The sequence below is a fragment of the Carcharodon carcharias genome, chromosome 2, assembly GCF_017639515.1.
Source record: "Carcharodon carcharias isolate sCarCar2 chromosome 2, sCarCar2.pri, whole genome shotgun sequence".
Lineage (NCBI taxonomy): Eukaryota > Metazoa > Chordata > Chondrichthyes > Lamniformes > Lamnidae > Carcharodon > Carcharodon carcharias.
This window is the reverse complement of record NC_054468.1, coordinates 75113616-75136200: the sequence shown is the minus strand read 5'-3', so window position 1 is coordinate 75136200 and position 22585 is coordinate 75113616. Positions and strand designations below refer to the sequence as shown.

The window sequence follows — 22585 nt, the reverse complement described above, 5'->3', positions numbered from 1 at the left end:
CACCAGGACACAAAAAAAGATGGGACTGTATTATGATCTAACTCTATACAATCCACTCTGTCTCTTAGTTATATAAACAACATATTCTAAATTTACACTGGATTATTGGCTGCTGAGATTTGGCAAACAATTGCACTCACAATGCTAGAATATGTAATTTCTTTAATACATCAACTCTCATGTGTCATCAGGTCAGCTCCAGCATTGAACTATTTATTGAATTGCACACAACTTCATTCAACTTTGAAAATTTCCCTAAATATCCCTGTGGATTTGCAAATAGATAATTCAGTGATCAAAGGTCTAAGCAGAAATAAACATTTGGAATCTACTTGTCACTTTCTCTTATTATCAGATGCCCATGATGCTGTTCTGAGGTTCAATGGGGCACCTACCATAGGATTTGAGTCTGATGTGGGGAGACGCACAACAATTCGGATAGTTAATTCACAGGTAACGTCAAGCAAGGTTGACTGCGACATGGAAACAATCTAGGGCTCGACAGCAAAGTGGTACGTTACAATTGTATTTTGCAGGATTAAGAAAGAGTCACAACGGGTCAATGCCATGGGAGTGGCAGCTGCAGAAGAACTGTCATGTACGGGCAGCCTGGAAAAGTGGCAGATTGCTGTAGTGATGTGCTGCATTACAGAGTGCTAAAATGCTGGTTCGTACCCACACTCCACACCTTGTATAGGGGAGGGAGTGAGCAGACATGAGTCAAATTCCCACAAGGAGGAATCCTTTTCCCACAAGTCAATTGTTGCTTCATCTTGTGCACCTCCTGGATGATGGTTCAAGCATTGACAGTGGCTTGGGAACAAGCTGTAGTCTACCCACTTGTTTGGTGTGCAGAATAAGAGGGGAGGAGATAACAACATGCAATGGAGAACATATATTTTAAGAATTCTAACACAATTTCATTTAGAATGGGTCTAAAATATTCCAATAACACTGCACATCGAACTCCCTCCCTAACCGCACTGTGGGTGTAGCTTCACCACATGGACTGCAGTAGTTCAAGAAAGTGGCTCACCACCACCTTCTCAAATTGCTGGACTTGCAAGCAATGCCCACATCCCATGAACAAATAAGAAAAACAAAATACAAATATACAGATACATTTAGAAGATACTATCCAAATTCTATGGGATGCATATCACTGAACCAATACTCGGAATAGCAAGAATGTAGCAATGGTGCTTCTTCAGGTGGTCTTCCCACATCCATGTCTCTGGAACTCACCTCTGAATCATGTGGCAGACACAAAGCAAGAGAAAAAAATGATAATTTAAAGGTAGGTTATATGGCAATAGTACGTCAGGTAGTTTTCCATGCAATGGCTGAAGAGGCATCTGTATGGTCGCAGTGAGTTAAGCAACAGTGGGACTTGAAAACGGAAAGTTGACTATGTAACTGCATGTGAAACCAAGCCTTCGGCTTTCCCACCTACTTTCTCCAGGTGATCCCGACTTAGGATCTCTTCTATTAATTCTTCAAAAAAATGAGTCTTTCAAAGTCGAGTGATTAATATTCTTGCATCCCCTATCACATTTTCGTTTTTGAAGGATATGTTGGTGCTAATAATGTAATGTGATGGCTCTATCCTGGGACCATTGCTCCTGAGGCCGTGATTGCACCTAAGTGAGTTAACCTCATCCCATAATGCAAGCTGAGCTCATTTACATAATTTGATAGCATTCCTGGTAATAATACTTGACATACTGGGGTTGCGGGGAGAGGGGTGGGGGAGTTGCTGGGGATGGAGGTCGAAGAATGTCAGGTACCAGCAACCAGTCAAGAGCTGCCACACGACCATTGGAACACATTTGAAGTACATCAATTACTTTCCTCATTTGGCCATTGGTGGTTATGGGAGCAAGGAGGAGGAAAGAGGAGAGGCCCCATTGGAAGCACCCTGGAGGTGAACAAAAGTATTTTTTTCTACTGCCCACCCCGCCTTCATCCATTCAACATGATCTACAAGTGAGTCAAGGGTTATTGGGTTGGGTGGGTGGGTGGTGGAGAAGCAAGAAAATGTAGCAAAATCCACAATCAGATCAGCCATGATCTTATTGAATGGCAGACCAGGCTCACTGGACTGAATAGCATAGCCCTGCTCCTATTTCTTATGCTCTTATTCTGAACAGGTGCTGTGGCTCTGGAATGCTACTCAGGTGCTCCAACCACATTATGGTGCATCCCTCTGACCCTTAACTAACCCTGTGGCAGAGGCTGATCTAGTCTAGCTAACCACATATGGGGAGATGGCATCCAACACACATTAGAGTTTTGAGTGCCAAACATTTGATTATTAGTCCCAAACATGAGTCCCTCGATTAAACATTTTGGAATATCTGCTGGAGGCAAATGGGTTCTGAAAGTTTTTGTATTGAAGGCTCATTCTAATACGTTTGGAAAATGCTTATATGTGACAATAAGAGCTACATAGATATAACTATCATTAGCTGAGGAATTGATGATGGTTTCTCATCACAATCTCTCCTGTGCTTGAGCTTGGATTAATTTATGAAACATTTACTCTTGTTACAGGTGTCTTCAGCTATACCTTATTGTTTGTTTATATAGTATACTCAGAGACAATGTTTAAAAAAATTATCTTTTCAGGATAAAGCACCCCATGCATCAATGAACTGAGGTATTTTAATAATGTTTTTCTGTAATCTAGAGCTGTTATGTTTAAGGTACCTATTTTTGAATGACATGCTTCATTGATTAGTTAGTGCCTTAAATAAAGGTTTGGCCCCTTGCCTGCATGGCTGAGTGCAGCATGCACCATTGGTGATGTTAATTTTGTCACACAAAAGCAGCCAAGCCAGTCATTCTTTAAAGGAATCCTGGAGGCTGCCGCCAAAAGATTAATTACAAAATGTTATACTTACCTGAATGTAGAGCCAGGGGAAACATATGTGTCCACCACAGCTGCCATGGCTCCTATTCCTACCCCGGTTAAAACTGGGGCTCTAAAGTTAAAAAGTCAAGGGTTTCTAAGGAGCTGACATGCCTACAGAGCACTTGTTTAACCTTACGCACATCAGGCAACCAGCAGCTGGTGGAGATAAAAATCAGCCATGACATGCATAAATTTCCAACTCTATCTCTTCAACAATATGGGCAGGATCTTTTGGTCCTGCCAAAGTCAATGGACTTTTTGTTGACCCACCATGCTGGAGCCAGAAAATCCTGGTCTATAAGTTGATGAATTTTTTATAATTACATTTTTTTTGCTGTGAAAATTTACAGATTTAAAAGTTGCTTTGAAAGCTGCAGCGTCCCATTGCTACTGTGAAGAGACTGGATCTGACATTCCATCCAGTGGCTTGTTTCTAATGAACCTTGTAGAAATCACTGGATTTTGGATTAGAATTCACCCTTTGGAGATATTTTACATTTCCTGCCTTCCATATTTTTGTTTCAACTATGGTTTCAATTTGTCTTTCTAAAATTTAAGAAAGCTGTGTTAAATGGAGATGTTATGACTGGTGATTGATGTGGTTATGGGGTCTAGGAGTAGCATAGTATTCTCGGTAGCACATTCATTGATGGCTTTGGGATTGGCAGTGTGTCTTTGTGTCACATGTGGAAGTTTTGAGAACGGAAAATTAGATGCTGTGCATTTAAGTCACTGGTTGTGATGCAGACTGTGTCATTAAAAGAAAACAACTCTTTAATTGTTATGGGACACTGCAGCTTTACATTTCATTTTATAAAAATACAGAATAACCTGTAGTTGCACAGTGTATTCTGATGGGTCTGTATTTCTGAGGTGAACTATTCTTTATAGTGGGAGGCTTGGGAATCTCTACACCAACTTACCATGGATCAATTTTAAGTACTTCTGTGGTAATATTATTTAAAGGTTTCTTTTGTCAAGCAGTATAGATTGTTAGAAGTGATGAACTCAGTTTATGTATCGTGTATGTAACGATCTATTTTGCTCTTCCCTCATTGACAGAGATAGATGTTATCTATACGTTTGGCACATGTTAAACCAGATCTTTTCCTTCTAGGTCATGTCGAGGCAAGAGCTGAAGTTTCATGATAACAATTTATACAGAACAGGCACCTTATTAGTGTGGGATCCAGCACCGTATTCAGCTAATCTTACTGAGGTATGATTTTATTTAACCTGCTAAAGTACACTCTTACCTTCTGGAGGAATTCGGGGAAAAAAACTGACTTTTGCACCCTGCCCACATGTAGGGACATCCCAACAAACTTGGTGGTGGAGCTTATGCCATGACTCTCCATGGACTGGAGGATCTTTGGGGGCCCCAGGGTCTAGCACAAAGAACTGAGATGAGAACAGTTGGTGACCTATTTCTGCTACTGCCCAGCATAGTCTTCAAACTGTGGCTCTCCAACAGTAGTCAGAAAGCCTTAAATACCAGCAGTTAAGTGAACAATGGGCCAGTGATAGGCATGAAACACACCCATTGCCCTCACACCGGCTGGTCCCCAATAAGGCCTGGAGAAGAAATTTGGCCCCAAAATTTGTTTAAATTTCATCTTTTGCTCATCAAGTTGAAGGGTGATGTATGTTAAAACAAAGGAAAATCTTTTTAAATTCAATCTTTTATGTTTCAGTCGGATCATCACTCATTCTTCTACACTCTAGTGAGTGTGGGCCCAACCTGCCTAACCTTCCTCATTAGACAATCCTTTCACCTCAAGAATCAGCCTAGTAAGCCTGCTCTGAGCTTCCTTCAACACAACTATGTCCCTCCTTAAGTGAAGAGACCAAAACTGGGCACAGGAAATGAAAGACCAAAGTGGTCTTTATCACTTGCACTGTGTCCTGAAGGACTGTGCTTAGGGTCTTGTAAGCATACATCAGGACTCACAGGTACCAATAGAAATCAAACATTCTAACAATTACCTCTTGTATTCTTCATTCAATACTTTCAAGATGTCTTCTTGAACTGTTCTGAGCCATGATAATGCACTTGGATCAACTTGCTTCTATATCTGTAAAAGGAGCTGAGACCAAAAAATAAATCAACATTTTGACTATCTTTTGCCCTTTACTGATCTGTGATCCTACTATTAGAAATTAGCTATTAAAAATAGAATATTTACATGAAAATGATTAAATTAAAGCAATATTATTTTCTATTTTTCAAAATGTCTCCAACAGTATGTTCTTATTGGAGCCTGTGCTTATGTGACAAGCCTCAACCATCAGTTAATGGGGATTGCTGAAGCCATCACTCTCCATGAAAGAAGCATCACAAGTTATAGCCTACAGTTCCCAACAACTTGCAGCATTGCTGAAGATAGAGACATGGCAAAGCTTTACGTCTTGCACTCATCAAGACACTTCGCAAGAATATCGATATAAGGGGAAAACAACAATTTATACTGTGTGAAGAGAGTGCTCGTTTGGTTGGCAAATTGGCTTTGATTGGTAGAGAAGTTGCCATGGAGAATGCACCAGTGATGGTGACTGACAGTTAACTGACAAGCATTGTTTTGAAATTTAAACCAGGCAGCTTGACCCTGATTGGTTAAGGCATTGCCCTGAAGAATGAGTCAGCAAATGGCTGTCACTTATTTTGTTTAGCTGAAACAGGCGCAATGTGTGTACGTGTACTTTCTGTCTGCCAAGAACAGGGCCCTGTCTATTAATATATTTAGTTTCCAATGTACACAAATGTGCCACACTGCGAGTCTGACAATCTTAAATTGGTTGGCAGTGTAATTTTTAGCACACTGAGGATTTTTTAGCAAATGTCCAATCGTTGATTCACATCTAATGTTTGGCACTGTGTTTTGTGTTTTGCAAGCATGGGCTAGTTGGGTATGGCCTGCACCTGCTCAATGCGAACAGCAGCTGGGACATGCTGTTTGATATGATCTGCCATCTTTGGGACAAATGGTCTACATACCTAGCATCATACTGGCACTGAAATTCGTAACCACATTATTCACTTGTGTAATAGGCAAAAGGTCTTTTTGGCTTGATAGCAGCATCCTGTTAATGCTGACTACCACTTGTGTTGCTACTGCATAGTAGCAGCGTGATGCAGCTTGCTTCACCTGTTGCTCAAATGTTTGAGCTACCTTGCCCTTCCAGGCAGTTAACTGTCAGTCACCACCACTGGTGCATTCTCCATGGCAACGCCTCTACCAATCAGAGTCCACTTATCAACTCAAAAATAAAAATACCTGGAAAAACTCAGCAGGTCTGGCAGCATCTGCGGAGAGGGACACAGTTAACGTTTCGAGTCCAAATGACCCTTCAACTGAACTAAGTAAAAATAGAAAGGGGTGAAATATTAGTTTAAGGGGAGGGTGGGACAAGTAGAGCTGGATAGAGAGCCAGTGATAGTTGGAGATAACCAAAAGATGTCACAGACAAAAGGACCAAGAGGTGTTGAAGGTGGTGATATTATCTAAAGAATGTGCTAATTAAGGGTAGAAAGCAGGACAAGCAAGGTACAGATAGCCCTAGTGGGAATGGGGTGGGATGAAGGAATCGAAAAAGGCTAAAAGGTAGAGATAAAACAATGGATGGAAATACATTTAAAAATAATGGAAACAGGTGGGAAAAGAAATATCTAAATAAATTATTTGAAAAGAAAGGGGGGGGATCAGAAAGGGAGTGGGAATGGAGGAGAGAGTTCATGATCTAAAATTGTTGAACTCAATGTTCAGTCCAGAAGGCTGTAAAGTGCCAAGTCGGAAGATGAGGTGCTGTTCCTCCAGTTTGCGTTGAGCTTCACTGGAACAATACAGCAGGCCAAGGACGGACATGTGGGCATGAGAGCAGGGTGGAGTGTTGAAATGGCAAGTGACAGGGAGGTCTAGGTAATGCTCGCGGACAGACCAAAGGTGTTCTGCAAAGCGGTCACCCAGTCTGTGTTTGGTCTCTCCAATGTAGAGGAAACCGCATTGGCAGCAACGAATGCAGCAGTCTAAATTGAGGGAAGTGCAAGTGAAAGGCTGCTTCACTTGAAAGGAGTGTTTGGGCTGTTGGACGGTGAGGAGAGGGGAAGTAAAGGAGCAGGTGGTTGCACCTTCTGTGGTTGCATGGGATGGTGCCGTGGGAGAGGGTTGAGGTATAGGGGGTGATGGAGGAGTGGACCAGGGTTTCCCGGAGGGAACGATCCCTGCGGAATGATACCGGGGGGGGGGGGGGGGGGGGGGGGGGGGGGGGGGGCGTGAAGGGAAGATGTGTTTGGTGGTGGCGATCCCTGCGGAATGATACCGGCGGGGGGGGGGGCGTGAAGGGAAGATGTGTTTGGTGGTGGCATCATGCTGGAGTTGGCGGAAATGGCGAAGGATGATCCTTTGAATGCGGAGGCTGTTGGGGTGATAAGTGAGGACAAGGGGGACCCTATCATGTTTTTGGGAGGAGAAGAAAGTGTGAGGGCGGATGCGCGGGAGATGGGCCGGACACGGTTGAGGGCCCTGTCAACGACCGTGGGTGGAAAACCTCGGTTAAGGAAGAAGGAAGACATGTCAGAGGAACTGTTTTTGAAAATGGCATCATCAGAACAGATGCGACGGAGGCGAAGGAACTGAGAGAATGGGATGGAGTCCTTACAAGAAGCGGGGTGTGAGGAGCTGTAGTCGAGGTAGCTGTGGGAGTCGGTAGGCTTGTAATGGATATTGGTGGACAGTCTATCACCAGAAATTGAGACAGAGGTCAAGGAAGGGAAGGGAAGTGTCAGAGATGGACCATGTGAAAATGATGGAGGGGTGGAAGTTGGAAGCAAAATTAATAAATTTTTCCAGGTCCAGACGAGAGCATGAAGCACCACCGAAGTAATCATCGATGTACCGGAGATGTACCTGTGGGAGGGGGCCGGAATAGGACTGGAACACTGAGTGTTCCACATACCCCACAAAGAGACAGGCATAGCTGGGGCCCATGCGGGTACCCGTAGCCACACCTTAAACTTACCAACTACTCAGCACACTCTTCACATACAGTATAAGTTGTTGTTTTCCCCTTATATCAGTATTCTTACGAAGGGTCCTGATGAGCACAAGATGTGAAGCTTTGACATATCACTTTTTCCAGCAATACTCAAACTCTGCTATCAAATGACAAATTGCAGTATGTTTTATGATTGACAGTAACAAACCATTCACAGAACAGGTCAGGAATTGCTGTGCATAAGCTATATCCTGTCCTGCCCCCCTGGGTCTTGATGCTATAGATGCACTTAAGGTAATTCTTTTTTTTTTTTGATTTAAAACTTTTGCTTTAAAAACCTTTCAGGACAGTGATGAGGAGAAATTTTTTCTGAGGGTTGTGAGATTGGAATTCTGTGCTTCAAACGGTGGTGGAGGCAGGGTCATTGAATATTTTTAAGGCAGATGTAGATAGATAGTTCAACAATTTTAGATCATGAGCTCTCTCCTCCATCCCCACTCCCTTTCCAATTCCCCCACCCCTTTTTTTCCCAATAATTTATATAGATTTTTCTTTTCCCACCTATTTCCATTATTTTTAAATGTATTTCCATCCATTGTTTTATCTCTACATATTAGCCTATTTCGATCCCTTCCCTTCACCCCACCCCCGCTAGGTCTATCTGTACCTTGCTTGTCCTGCTTTCTACCCTTAATTAGCACATTCCTTAGACAATATCACCACCTTCAACACCTCTTTGTCCTTTTGTCTGTGACATCTTTTGGTTATCTCCAACTATCACTGGCCCTCTATCCAGCTCTATCCACGCGCCCTCCCCCCTCCCCCTACCCCCCTTAAACCTGCTTTTTTTCACCTCTTTCCTATTATTACTTAGTTCTGTTGAAGGGTCATTCGGACTCGAAACGTTAACTGTGTTCCTCTCCGCAGATACTGCCAGACCTGCTGAGTTTTTCCAGGTATTTTTGTTTTTGTTTTGGATTTCCAGCATCCGCAGTTTTTTGCTTTTATCATAGATAGATTCTTGTTAGGCAAGGGAATTGAAGGTTATCAGGGTTAAATGGGAACATGGAAACCGAAACACAAGCAGACCAGCTATGATCTTATTGAATGGCGGAGCAGGCTTGAGAGGCCAAATGGTCAACTCCTGTTCCTATTTCTTATGTTCTTAAAACTTCAAAACAGTTTTTTAGCTTTTTATGGTAGCTTTTAAAGCAGAAATGATGCCCAGTATTTCCTAGCTCCCCCCCACCACTCCTCCCCAATATCAGTAATAGTAGTAAGGGAGTTGACCACAGGCATGGCTGATGAGAAAACCATTGACTGGGGAGGGAATTTGACAAGAAGGGCCCTGAGCTGGTCTTTATATTTTATATTGTATTGTAGGTTTTTACCATGGCTGAATTCTTCTAGTTTTGCTAATTTATTGTGGAACTCGAGAACAACTTGGATTCATGAGTCGTAGCAAGTGCTGGTAGGATCATGTTAGTATTTCATTTTGGCGGAAGGTTATGAATAGAAATCATTTAAACATGCATTTAAACATACTCCACAAATATCCCCATCCTCACTGATGGGGGAGCCCAGCACATCAGTGCAAAAATAAGGCTGAAGCATTTGCTACAATCTTCAGCCAGAAGTGTCGAGTGGATGATCCATCTCGGCTTCCTCTAGAGGTCCCCAGCATCATAGATGCTTGTCTTCAGCCAATTTGATTCACTCCACATGATATCAAGAAAGGGCTGAAGGCAAAGGAGTACAGAAATGTCCCTGAGGCATAGAGATGTCTCAGGGAGATTAGTTTTAAGTTTAAACAGTAATAAAGTATTGTAAAAATTTTTTATGACATGTGCCCTCATGTGAAACTGTCACATGTGCTCGGACACGTGCATTAATTTTAATAAAAAATTTTCTGAAAATTTTAAGTCATTCGTGAAACCTCATCCTGCCCGTGGATGAGGTTCCACGAAAAATGCAAAGGCTGCCTGGGCTCTTTGCCTGCCCACCAACCTTAAGGTTGGACGGGCAGCTCAGCTGATTGCCTTAATTGCTTTTTAACAGGCCTTACTTTGACAGTTTGGCTGGTGCGCAGCCGCCGAACTGAAAATCCAAATGATGCGTGGTGACTTCAGGATGCACGATCGACGTCACCCTGCATCATTTTACGCCTCGGCGAGCAGGGCCCACCCCCGTTCGCCGAGCCAAAGATTCTGCCCATGGTAACAATCTCATTTATTGAATCATAGGCTGGATTTTCACCCTCAAGGCGGGTAGTGAGAGCGGGGAAAATTCCAGGCTCAGCTGGCCCATCTCGGGAGAAAGAACCTGCCTGCAAGAATGGAATTTTCATTGTGGAGGGTGGATGCGTTGCAGTCAACCTGGGAAAAGCTCTGAGGTAGCCACAATGGTTGCTGGATGCAAGGTGGGCTGTTTAAAACGCCTGACTTGATGCTGGGGAACTCCGCTCCATTTAAAATAAAACCAGAAAGGCCCTCCAGCCCTTGCCTCTCACGCATTCCACATGTCCCATCCATGCCACTTCATGCCCCCCACGGCAAGCTATGTATCCCAAACAACTGCTATGGCCCCTCATGTTCCCATGTCAAGGTATACCACCCCACCCCCCTCTGGCCCCTCATGCCCTCGAACAACCCCTTTGGGCCCTCATGCCCCCTGCCAAGCTATGGCACTTCCATGCCCATTCACCCTGTATAGAAGTAATGAACCCTATAGTGAACGTAGGATATGTTAAAAACTGGTTTGAAAAAAATAGTCCTTCATTGATAAATTTCCACTTCAATCATCCAGACCCTTTAAAATGTTAATAGCTGAAACGGCAAGCACTTGAAACTCTTTATCTTGTGTAAATAAACATTGTGAAATTGACAAGAAAGATCAGAGAGCCAAAGCTGTCAATCAAGCAATGTTTTTCTGGGGTCCAGGGTGTTTTAGTGCTCTAATGGGTGTATGGACTTTCATTCAGAAATCCATTATCTTGTTTGTGGAGGCATACCTATACCTTGGCATGGGGCGGGGAGGGGCATAAGATAGGCCATAGGGGATAGTGGGTGGAGGGGTATAACTTGGCATGGGGAGCACGAGGAGGACTTTTGAACTTACCTTTTAAATACCCCCTCTTGCAGCCTACCGTTCATGACACCTGTGAGGGACTGTGAACCATGACTCTTTGAGGTGCTGACAAGACTCCATGAAAATTGCCGAAGACTAGGACATGCCTATCCCCTCAATGCAGCCAGCCAGGTTGGGAGTGCAGGATATGGGCCTGTGACCCGAACCAGCCCCCACACCCTTAAAAGGCCCTGTTAAAATTCAGAACTCCCAGGATTGGGGTCGGTAATACCCGAATCCTGTGCTGAGTGCCAATTTTAAAGGGCCCCCGAGTCATCCCAACTTGGGGAAAATCCAGCCCATAGAATCAGATTACAGTAAGAAGTCATTTGGCCCTTTGCACTAATACCACAGAAGGAAGAACATCCATAAAGATCAATAGGAATTGCATTAATTGCATTATTTCCAGAAAAAAGCAAGTACCACGAAACAACAATTCCAATCCACTGTATGAAGTGGAATCAAACATGTTCAGAACAAAAACTAGCAGCACAGCCTCCTATTCATCTCTGAATTAAAAAGTAGGAACTTTTCAGTGACATGATCAAAAAAAATATTCATCGCTAGCCTAGTATTTCACGAACACAACTGTTGATCAAAAATTCAGTGAAGGAAATGAAAGTACGCTTGCATTAGAGACCGTAGCTCATGGTAGTGACATTGTTTTGCCACACTGATGATTCAGAAAGCTTTTAAACGGCAAGTTTACAGTTAGTTTGCTGACATGTAGAATCGCAGTGGATGTAGGAAGATCAGAAAATTAGCCAAGTCATTTTTGCACCAATTTCTTTTGTCCAGGTTTTTCAGCCCCAGCTGCTCTCTTAAGTGTATCAGATCCAAATGTTACAGTCTGGGCCATCCTCCAAGCCTTAAAAGTTGTATTCACAAAAAACAGTTTGCGTGAGCAGTTCCATGGTTTATGAATTGAAACTTGCAACATTTGCTTGATAAACAGGAGATGTGTTTCACTGAAGTAATGACTACCTCTTTATGATGGGTATGCCGGAGCGTAAATTATTACTGAGATTGCTTTATAAATTTAAGTTCCCATTTGGTTGACTGTCATAAAGATCTTTTTGATGATAGGCATGGTTACAAATCGGATTGGGTTTTACCTGTGTTATATCAGCATAACTATATTAAGGAGCATTTATAGAACAGGTACTGGCTTGTGTGGTGGTTCTCAACTTTTGAATCTGCACTGCAAGGATAGATTTGAATTACACTTAAACTCTCTGAGCTGAATTTGGATTGATACTGGGTCCCCAGTCATGGCTGTATTATTATTGTTGGCTTTATGACCTATCACATGAGAGCATTCATGCATGCTGCACTTATTGTGCAATGGGGAAGTAATGGTTTACAATGAAAGTACTTGATGTGATCCAATGTTCACGTTATTCTTATGTGCATTGCTGCAAAAAAGGTGGTGTTGTTAGACTGCTTAAAGCATCTGTCATGTTTCTACTTGGGTGAAGGTTAAATAGTAGCTTACTTATGTCAATTTTAATGGACTTATAACTGCTTTATTTTAACAGAATACTCAGCTATGGTGGGATTTCAGTGAATGTACTTCAGAATGTCATAACTCATTTTTAGAAAGTCCAGCAATAACAAGTGCCATCCTATGTCATGGTATTCAATAATTCTGCATTTATATGTTTTCCCACAGTGGTTCAAACATCCAGACTATAATTTCTTTGAAAATTACAAAAGATATCGTAAAGATAATCCAAACCAGCTTTTCTACATAATAAACCCCAAGATGCAATGGCAGCTTTGGGACATCTTGCAGGAGAACACAGCTGAAGACATCCAGCGCAATCCTCCGTCCTCTGGGATGATGGGTGAGTGAACAGTCGCCAGCAACAGGCTGACTTTGTGTGCTTCACTAATGTACTTGCTATTGGTTAGGAGATCATTTTCCTATTTAGTGCTATGATATTTAATGTGGAGTAATATAACCCTTACCTTTTCAGCTGTAGCTTGCTATTTATTTGTTATATGTATATATAAAATATACATGTATTTATCAATTTAAGATGACAAATGACTTTGGTTTTGTCAATCTGTATTCAGTGTAATGAACTTTGGAGAGAGTCAGCTAAAGCTGCTGAAGGCTCTGACCATAGACTCAAGGGCTGCTTTAAGGGCAGGTTCAGTTACTCTAACTATGGAACTCTTCATCTTTGCATTTACTTAATCTGTACATGAATTACCTTGTCTTATATCCTTTTCTTTTCAACTCTGGTGATGTTTTGCACTGTGGGCCTTGCGTTTTCACCTAGGTTTCTTATTTTTATTTAAAAAGGGTTGGTCTATACTGATCTTTCTCACTATCTCTGAATGTGAGTGGCAGTAAACATTTGCATTGCAGCAAAGCCAATAACGTACATGAGGTGCAAACGTGGGCTTGCAGCAGCCGCAGCCTTAATGAGTACTCCTGCTCTTCCTGGCTCCGTATTAAGGCAAGGTCATTTCTAAAGAACTTACTGGGGAAGATCCAAAACAAATACAGAATTACCTGGAAAAACTCAGCAGGTCTGGCAGCATCGGCGGAGAAGAAAAGAGTTGACGTTTCGAGTCCTCATGACCGTTCAACAGAACTGAGTGAATCTAAGGAGAGGGTTGAAATATAAGCTGGTTTAAGGTTGGGGGGGGGGGGGGGGGGGTTTTGGGTGGGGGGAGAGAAGTGGACACATCTTAAAGCACTTGTCTCCCCCCCACACAACCCCAAACCCCACCCCCAACCTTAAAACAGCTTATATTTCACCCCTCTCCTTAGATTCACTCAGTTCTGTTGAAGGGTCATGAGGACTCGAAACGTCAACTCTTCTTCTCCACCCATGCTGCCAGACCTGCTGAGTTTTTCCAGGTAATTCTGTTTTTGTTTTGGATTTCCAGCATCCGCAGTCTTTTGTTTTTATTACTGGGGAAGATGTTCGAGTAGTGGTAATGTCACTGGACTAGTAATCCAGAAACTCAGGCTAATGCTCTGGGGACATGGGTTCAAAGCCCACCATGGCAACTGATGTAATTTGAATTTAATTAATAAATCTGGAATATAAAACTAGTATCAGTAATGGGGACCATAAAACTATCATTGATTGTCGTAAAAACCCATCTGGTTCACTCATGTTATTTAGGGAAGGAAATCTGTCATCTGTACCTGGTGTGGCCTACAGGTGACTGTAGACCCACAGCAATGTGGTTGACTCTTAAGTGCCCTCTGAAATGACCCAGCAAGTTCAAGGGCAATTAGGGTTGGGCAACAAATGCTGGCCTTGGCAGCAACACCCACATCCCATCAAAGAAAAGGAAAAGAAAATTACCGTGACCTTTGAAGACTGCCGCAGAGCCTGAAAGCTTTTAACGGTTTTCGCATCCAAGCTTGGAAATAGGCACAGGAGCCTCATTTCAATACAGAAATGAAGCCAGCACTCAATTCAGACTACCACCATTGCCACCTTAAAAAAAGGGCCTGGCCAAATCTAGCAGCGGCCAACACATGGGCAGTTCGGGGGATAAATCATCCCATTGTCAGCTTTGTTAATCATTAACAGTCTTGAATTTCTAGGCCAGTACTTGTTTCCATTGTGAGAAACCAAGCCAGGCCCTAACAATATTCACTCAGTTTTGGATTAAGGAAGGGTTTAAGATCACAAGTTGCCTCCTCATTTTTTCACTCACTTGTTGCTTTCCATTTCATGAGTGAAACCAGCAAACCAAGCAGATTTATTTATTATACCAAATTATTCATTCAGATAAAGACAAGAATCCAATATACGAGTTGGAATAGTGAAAAGCCAAGAAGGAATTGGGAGTTACAGTGAATTATAGTAAAAAATGACCAGACAGCTGAAATTGTTTATGGTCACATTGATGGATGAGAGAAACATGCTGAAAGGTGATATGAGAGAGAACAAAAAGTTAATGACCTGATAAATAGAAATTGATGAAATCAAAACAATGCAGCAACAGAGAAATGGAATAGATATCTATAGGATCATTTTTTAAAAATTACTCTTACTTGGGATGTGCACATTGCTGGTAAGGCCAGCATTTGTTGCCCAATCCTAATTGCCCTTGAACTGAATGGCTTGCTAGGCTGTTTCACAGGGCAGGAAAGGATCAACCTCGAATTGGAATTGGGGGTGGGGGAGAAATGATTGAACTTTGCCAGTGAAAGGGAAAAACTGAAGAAGAAAAATTGCAATGGCATCCTACCTACAGGACAACCAAATGTTGGGTGTAAGTGCTTCACGCGGGCAGTGCTGGCATATTTGACCAAATGAACTTGAAACATTTGGGGCAACTCAACCCCAAGAACTGCCGGGAAAAGTCACAGATATAAGCATGTTTTAAAGATCAAAATGCCACTTGGCATATCGGCAAACAATTTTCACATTTAAAAATGCAAATCCATGATGATGCTGTTCTCAGTTTCTTGAGGAATGTTCAAGGGGACATCACTCTATGATCTCTATCTAGGTATAATGGAAAAGATTGGTCAGTGTCTTTCCTCCTAAGAGTAAACAGCCAAACTTGCAAGGCTCTGCTGCCAGTGTTGAACCTTCCTAGCATTGACACTGGTCTGAGATTCAGGACAATCGTGTTATCAGTAAAGTTAGTGTATTGCAATATTGCAGTTCATAAAGGTGGCCATTAATCTGTCACTTTGTCATAAAAACACAACTAGTTCACTAATATCCTTTAGATAAGAAAACCGTTCCTTCTCTGGCTCTCACCCGACCTCATCTTGTCAGCTGCTGAAACCCTCATTCGTACCTTTGTTACCTCCAGACTTGACTATTCCAATGCACTCCTGGACAGTCTCCCACATTCCACCCCCTGTTAAGTTAAGCTCACCCCAAACTCTGTTGTCCATGACTGAACTTGCACTGAATCTCATTCACCTATCCTCACTGACCTACACTAGATCCCAATCCGCCGATGCTGCCAGACCTGCTGAGTTTTTCCAGGTAATTCTGTTTTTGTTTTTGTTTTGGATTTCCAGCATCCACAGTTTTTTTGTTTTTATTTTTAGTTTTACACTAGATCCCAGTTGAGCATTGCCTCAAATTTAAAATTCTCATTCTTGTTTTCAAATTCCTCCATGGCCTTGCTCTTCCCTATCACTGTATTCTCCCCTAGCCCCGTAGCCCTCCATGCTGATCCATTCCTCTTTAATTCCGGTCTCTTGAGCATCCCCGATTGTGCGCCACATCTTCAGCTGCCTCAGCCCTAAGCTCTGAAATCGTCTTCCCAAACCTTTCTACCTCCTTTTCTTTCTTTATGACACTTCCTGAAGCCTTCCCCTTTTGACTGAGCTTCTGGATATCTGCTCTAATATCTCTAATGCTCCTGTGAAGTGCCTTGTAATGTTTTATTATATTAAAGGAGCAATATATATACAACTATTGTTGTTGTCATGGTCTTTATGTGACTCCCACACCATCATGGTTGGCTCTTATCAGCCCTTAGAAGTGGCCTAGGTGGTCACTTGACTGAAACAAATAGGAGAAGGCCCACTTTCACCTTCTTAGGGCAAATAGGGATGAGCATGTCCACACCAACAAAATTAATAAAGAAAAACAGTTATAGCCCCATCCTTGGTCCATGCTTGATCCCTACTTGGTATTTTGACTCTCAAAAAACATTGCTTCATAGAAAGAGCTTAATGAAGTGCAAATAAGCTTATATTAAAATTGTTCTAGAATTTCTGACCAGTAGGTGGAAGTATTGAACTATAGGTAAAAGATATTGGACCAAAAACAAAGAAGTTTACAAGAGAAGAGATTCAACATCACAGATTTATTTTTTTTAAACAAAATTGCAACCAGTACTTGCTGCTCACTTTTCTTGTTCCTCATATATTTTAAGTTAATCCTGCCCAATTAATGCATTCATGATCCCATTGAGAGGACAAGTAGGTAAATTTCTCCAGGTCCTTACCAAGCTTAAGCCAGAGGCTGTGAATTGAGTAAAATGTCCTAAGACTAGTAATACTGAGGCGTCCTTCCAGTGGGGAACCTAAGCCACTCAGTGCATTGTCAGGGAAGCTAAGGCCTGGTCCTTTTGATTTACATTCAGTCATTTTAGTTGGATGGAAAATCATTCAGAGTATGCCTGTGATCCCCTAATATGTGTTCCCAATGGCTAAAGCTCATCATTAAAAATGAAAGAGTGACACTACGGGGAAAAAATGCATCTGATCCTTTGTCATGCAGGCAGTGGGCATGCTACTCTAGAAAGGCAAAATATTTCAAAAATTTGAACAACAGGTTAAGCAAGCTAATTCACACTGCTACTGTGGGTGGCTACATAAGTGATATTTTCCACTAGTCGAATGCTGCCATCAGTCCAAAAAGATGTTCTTCCTAATGCACAATTGAACAATGTCGAGTATGAATTTCAGTGCTACTGCAATGCCAGATACGTACGCCGTTCATCCTGGTGATTGGCTGATCAAATCAAACAACATAATCCTTCGGCTGTTCATAATAGGTGGAGTACAGACTGTACTCAACCAACCTGTGCTTCTAAAGCCCAAAACAAAACATTTACTGTTAGATGTGATTCCACCATTGGACAGCACTGGCTGAACAATCCTGAGTGTGCTAATAGCTACACCAACAACCAATTTAAGTTAATCAGTCGAGCTCATAATGTGGCTCATTTGCATTTTCTAGAAGTGACATACATTCAGATGCAGGGACAAGTTCTCTGCAAACAATAGGGATATGTTCAAGCCTTGTGCCTTTTTTGAATTACCCAGAACCTTGGAGAGCCTATAGTTCTCCTTTGCTTTCTCCTTGGACAATCAGTGTCAACTTGCCAACAAATCAGCACCCTTTTCTCCTGTAGTATAAAATACTGTGATTATTTTTTAAACTCAATGTTGGCAGCTGCTGAGTGACCACTTCATAATCGTATTCAGAGATCGTTCCTTTCATCTTCATCAAATGTTCAAAATGTGGCAGAATTTTCCATCCCCGCCAACAGCAGGAACCATGGCAGGCGGGGGCACTTAATTTGGCGGGAAGCAAAAAAAATCTGTTTCTCAAAGGCAGGATAACGTGTTGGAGCTCTATTCTCCCATCTTTCAAGGCAGATTAAAAGCATGTCAAGCCTCCCGATGAACAAATGTTGGAAACCCCATTTGCATGCATTAGCATCTCAAGGATGCTCTATGCTCATTAAAAAGCCACTTCCCTGGAATTAAGTTCACCCTCCAAATTAAGTTCCCCACCAGTGAGGATTTAGAATGTTCAGTTTTATGACTGTACATAAGTGACGTGCACCTGGCAAGCTCCACCACTTCCACGACTTTGAGGTCCATAGATGTTGCATGCTCCTTCTTGGGGACCTCGCAAAATTAGCAAATGCTGTGCAAAGGCTGGACAAGGGGGGCAGGGGAAGGCTGGAAGAGGGCGTTAGGGTGGAAGGGCAGAGTGAACGCTGGGCTGGAGAGGCAGGCTCATGGAGAAGGATGGGGAGCATACCCAGGGAATGGGGAGAGTGCCTTAGAGGGCGGGGTCGGTGGTGTCGATGGTGGGGTCCTGGGGTGCAAACTCAGGGTACTGGAGTTAGGAGGGAACAGTCACAATCAAAGGGGGGAGTGGGATGCGATAGGCTGGCAGGTCCAGGATGAGCCTGGTAGGTGAAGGTCTCATCCGGGGGCTCTCGAAGGGGGACAAGACAGGTGCTTGGATAATGGGAGGGGATAGGGTCAGGATTGGGACGGAGACCAGGTGTCAGCTCTGAGGAGAGGAAAGCCATGTGGAAGTGAATCACAATAGGGTCCAGGATAATGGGGGAAGGTTCAAGAGTATCTGTAAAAAAAAATGGTACGAGAGAAATTAATGGGGTTAAAGGCTGAAAAATCCCCAGGGCCTGATAATCTACAACCCAGGGTACTAAAGGAAGTGGCCCTGGAAATATTGGATGCATTAGTGGTCATCTTCCAAAATTCTATAGAGTCTGGAGCAGTTCCTACAGATTGGAGGGTGGCAAATGTAACCCCACTATTTAAAAAAGGAGGGAGAGAGAAAACAGAATTACAGACCAGTTAGCCTAACATCAGTAGTGGGGAAATGCTACAGTCTATTATAAAAAACATAGTAACAGAACACTTGGAAAGCATTAATGGGATTAGACAAAGTCAGCATGGGTTTATGAAAGGGAAATCATGCTTAACTAATCTACTGGAGTTTTCTGAGGATGTAACTAGTAGAATAGACAAGGGAGAACCAGTGGATGTGGTGTATTTGGGTTTCAAGATGGCTTTTAATAATGTCCCACATAAGAGGCTAGTGGGCAAAATTAAAGTACATGGGATTGGGGGTAATATACTGGCATGGATTGAGAATTGGTTGACAGACTAGAAAACAGAGAGTGGGAATAAGTGGGTCTTTTTCTGGATGGCAAGCAGTGTCTAATGGTGTACCGCAGGGATCAGTGCTTAGGCCCCAGCTATTCACAATATATCTAAATGACTTGGATGAGGAAACCAAATGCAATATTTCCAAGTTTGCTGATGACACAAAGCTGGGTGGGGTTATGAGGAGGATACTAGGGGACTTCAGGGCGATTTAGACAATTTGTGTGTGTGGGCAAACACACGGCAGATGTAGTATAACGTGGATAAGTGTGAAGTTATATGCTTCAGTGTGAAAAACAGAAAGGCAGAGTATTATTTAAATAGTGATGTATTGGGATATGTGGATGTACAAAGGGACCTGGGGGCAGCATTTTCCCCCTGTCGGTGGGTGGGGGGGGGGGTTGTGCGGGAGTGAGCGGACATGGGCGGGCAGGTTCCCGATTGGTGCCCCCGAGTGGGGGCTTGCCATCATTCTACGTGGACGGGCCAATTAAGGTCCGTCCAGTGTGATGTGGGCTCAGAAGTGTTGAGCACTCCGTGTGCTGGGGAAGGGGGGGATTCCCTGAGCTGGGATTGCGCTTTTTCATGCATGTGCGCAAAAGCGTGCACAGACCTCCCTGAGGCAAAGTGCCGCCTTGGAAATCGGTTGAAGTTATTTTTAAAAATTTTAAAGGTCAGAAAATATTTTCCTGACATGTCCCCTCATGTGACACTGTGAGCTGGGACATGTCCATTACTTTTATTTAAAAATATTCCGAAAATTTTAAATCCCTCATGAAGCCTCATCCCACCCGTGGATGAGGTTTCATGCTTTTTCGGAAGGCCACCTAGGCTCTTCACCTGCCCGCCAACCTTAAGGTTGGACGAGCAGGTCCATTAATCATTTCAATTACTTTTTTAATGATCTCAATAATCTACATCCCAGGGTACTAAAGGAAGTGGCCCTGGAAATATTGGATGCATTAGTGGTCATCTTCCAAAATTCTATAGACTCTGGAGCAGTTCCTACAGATTGGAGGGTTGCAAATGTAACCCCACTATTTAAAAAAGGAGGGAGAGAGAAAACAGATTACAGATCAGTTAGCCTAACATCAGTAGTGGGGAAAATGCCAAGTCGGTGGGTGCACAGCCAAGTCGACTGCGCGCCCGCCAAACTGGAAATCTAAATGACGCAGCGAGACATCGGGATGCACGCCAAACATCACCCTGCGTCAATTTACATGTCGGCGAGCAGGCCCGCCCCCGTTCGCTGACCAGAAAAAGCTGCCCTGGGTGTCCTTGTACACCAGCCAATGAAAGTAAACGGGCAGGTGCAGCAAGCAATTAGGAAGGTAAATGGTATGTTGACCTTCATTGCAAGAGGATTTGAGTTCAGAAGTAAGGATGTCTTAACTGCAGTTATACAGGGCCTTGGTGAGACCACACCTGGAGTATTGCGTGCAGTTTTGATCTCCCTACCTAAGAAAGGATATACTTGCCATAGAGAATTCACTAGGCTGATACCAGGGATGGCAGGACTGTTGTATGTGGAGAAGTTGGTTCGACTGGGCCTGTATTCACTAGAGTTTAGAAGAATGAGAGTGGAACTGATTGAGATGTATAAAATTCTAACAGGGCTAGACAGACTGGATGCAGGGAGGATGTTGGGGAGTCTGGAACCAGGGGCCACAATCTCAGGATATGGGGCAGGCCACTTAGGACTGAGATGAGGAAAAATTTCTTCACTCAAAAGGAGGTCAACCTGTGGAATTCTCTACCACAGAAGGCTGTGGAGGCTGGTTCACTGAGTATATTCAAGAAAGAAATGGATAATTATTTGGATATTAGGGGCATCAAGCGGTATGGAGAGAAAGCGGGAATATGGTGTTGAGATAAAGGATGAGCCATGACCGTATTGAATAGCGGAGCAGGCTCAAAGGGCCGAATGGCCCACTCCTGCTCCTTGTTTCTATGTAACAGAGCGGAGAGTAATAGTGTTATTGGGTGGGTTTATGTTGACGGGAGGAAATTGGTGAGTAACATGGGGAGGGTAAAAGGTGGTGGAATGAGTTTGACAAACTGACGTTGTCCACGTGGTTAGTCAGTGAGATCCCTCAAGTTGGGTGGAGGGTCTTTGCGGGTGGGTAGAGTTCAAGGTCAGCACAAGTGGCCGACTAAAGGGAGACCCTAATAATTATGAAGCAACTGGGTGTCAACCATGCTTAGTTGTGTTCTCTTCTCTATGGCGAAGCCCGCATTGTGGCAGGTTTGTTTCCAACTCATGGGTCTCAGAACATTCAAGATCACAGAAAGGTGCAGAGCTGTCATTGATTCTGTGCCATTTTCCATCGGCTGCAGTTAGACACAGGGATGAAGGGAGGGAGGTGGATGCCTCCAAGGGACACAGCTGGTGGACGGCACCCAACTCAACTCCAAACCTCCATCTTCCCAGGTGAACGGTCATGGCTGACAAAGGATCATATGGTTAGTCTTCTATGCTGCCAAGGCAATGGTCTCTCTATAGAGTTTCGAGGGTAGTGGGTCTAAGCAAAAGGCTCTGTGTGATGTTATTTGCACATAGCTCTCATCACCCTGGCCAAAGAGCAATGTCTCCATTAGCATTCATGTATGAATGGGAGGAACACCCATCTCTAGTCCTCCAAAATGTCCTTTACCTGGAAGGAGTGGGGTAGGGGTGCCATATCTAGATGGTGGCCATGTGAAGGGCTTAGCATTGCCTGTTGCCTTTGAGATCCTATAAAGGACATGCCCACTTAATGTATCACTTCAATTCATTCGCACATCCACTGAGGTGTCGATGCTGCAGGCAACCATGCCATGGTAATGGCTCTCATCCAGATGAGGAGAAGGAAGGCCTGTCGGCAGTTGGCACAGGGTCAGGAGGAGCAAGGGCTTAAGCAGCAAGAGGCAGTGGGACCTCAAGAAGATCAAGATGCTGGTGGACAGAGTACACTGTGTCATGACAGCAGATCACAGCCCAAATTACTTATAGTCATATTGAACTTTTTGGGAAGGTGTGCTTTTTAAAAAGAGCATACAAACCAAAAGTTGGCTGAGAATGTGAAGTAACCGCTTGTTGGAAAATTCCCATGTGAATTATACTTGACCAACTATTCCAGAGAGCATAGAATGTTGCACCTAAAAAGGTGTCAAGGCCTACTTCAGACAGA

General features: G+C 43.2%; 1 protein-coding gene across 20 annotated transcripts in view; it reads left to right on the top strand.

The window, feature by feature from the left end:
* Window positions 1–22585, top strand: part of LOC121275080 (beta-galactoside alpha-2,6-sialyltransferase 1-like) — a 169185-nt gene that overhangs the window by 124474 nt on the left and 22126 nt on the right. For 17 of the 20 annotated variants that reach the window (XM_041182496.1, XM_041182549.1, XM_041182596.1 and 14 more), the window contains 3 exons: window positions 356–453; window positions 4032–4133; window positions 12705–12879. In XM_041182496.1, the coding sequence (XP_041038430.1) occupies window positions 356–453; window positions 4032–4133; window positions 12705–12879 (375 nt within the window). Of the gene's footprint in view, window positions 1–355; window positions 513–4031; window positions 4134–12704; window positions 12880–22585 lie in introns of all 20 variants that reach the window. The other 3 variants (XM_041182603.1, XM_041182625.1, XM_041182618.1) reach the window with 2 other exon arrangements.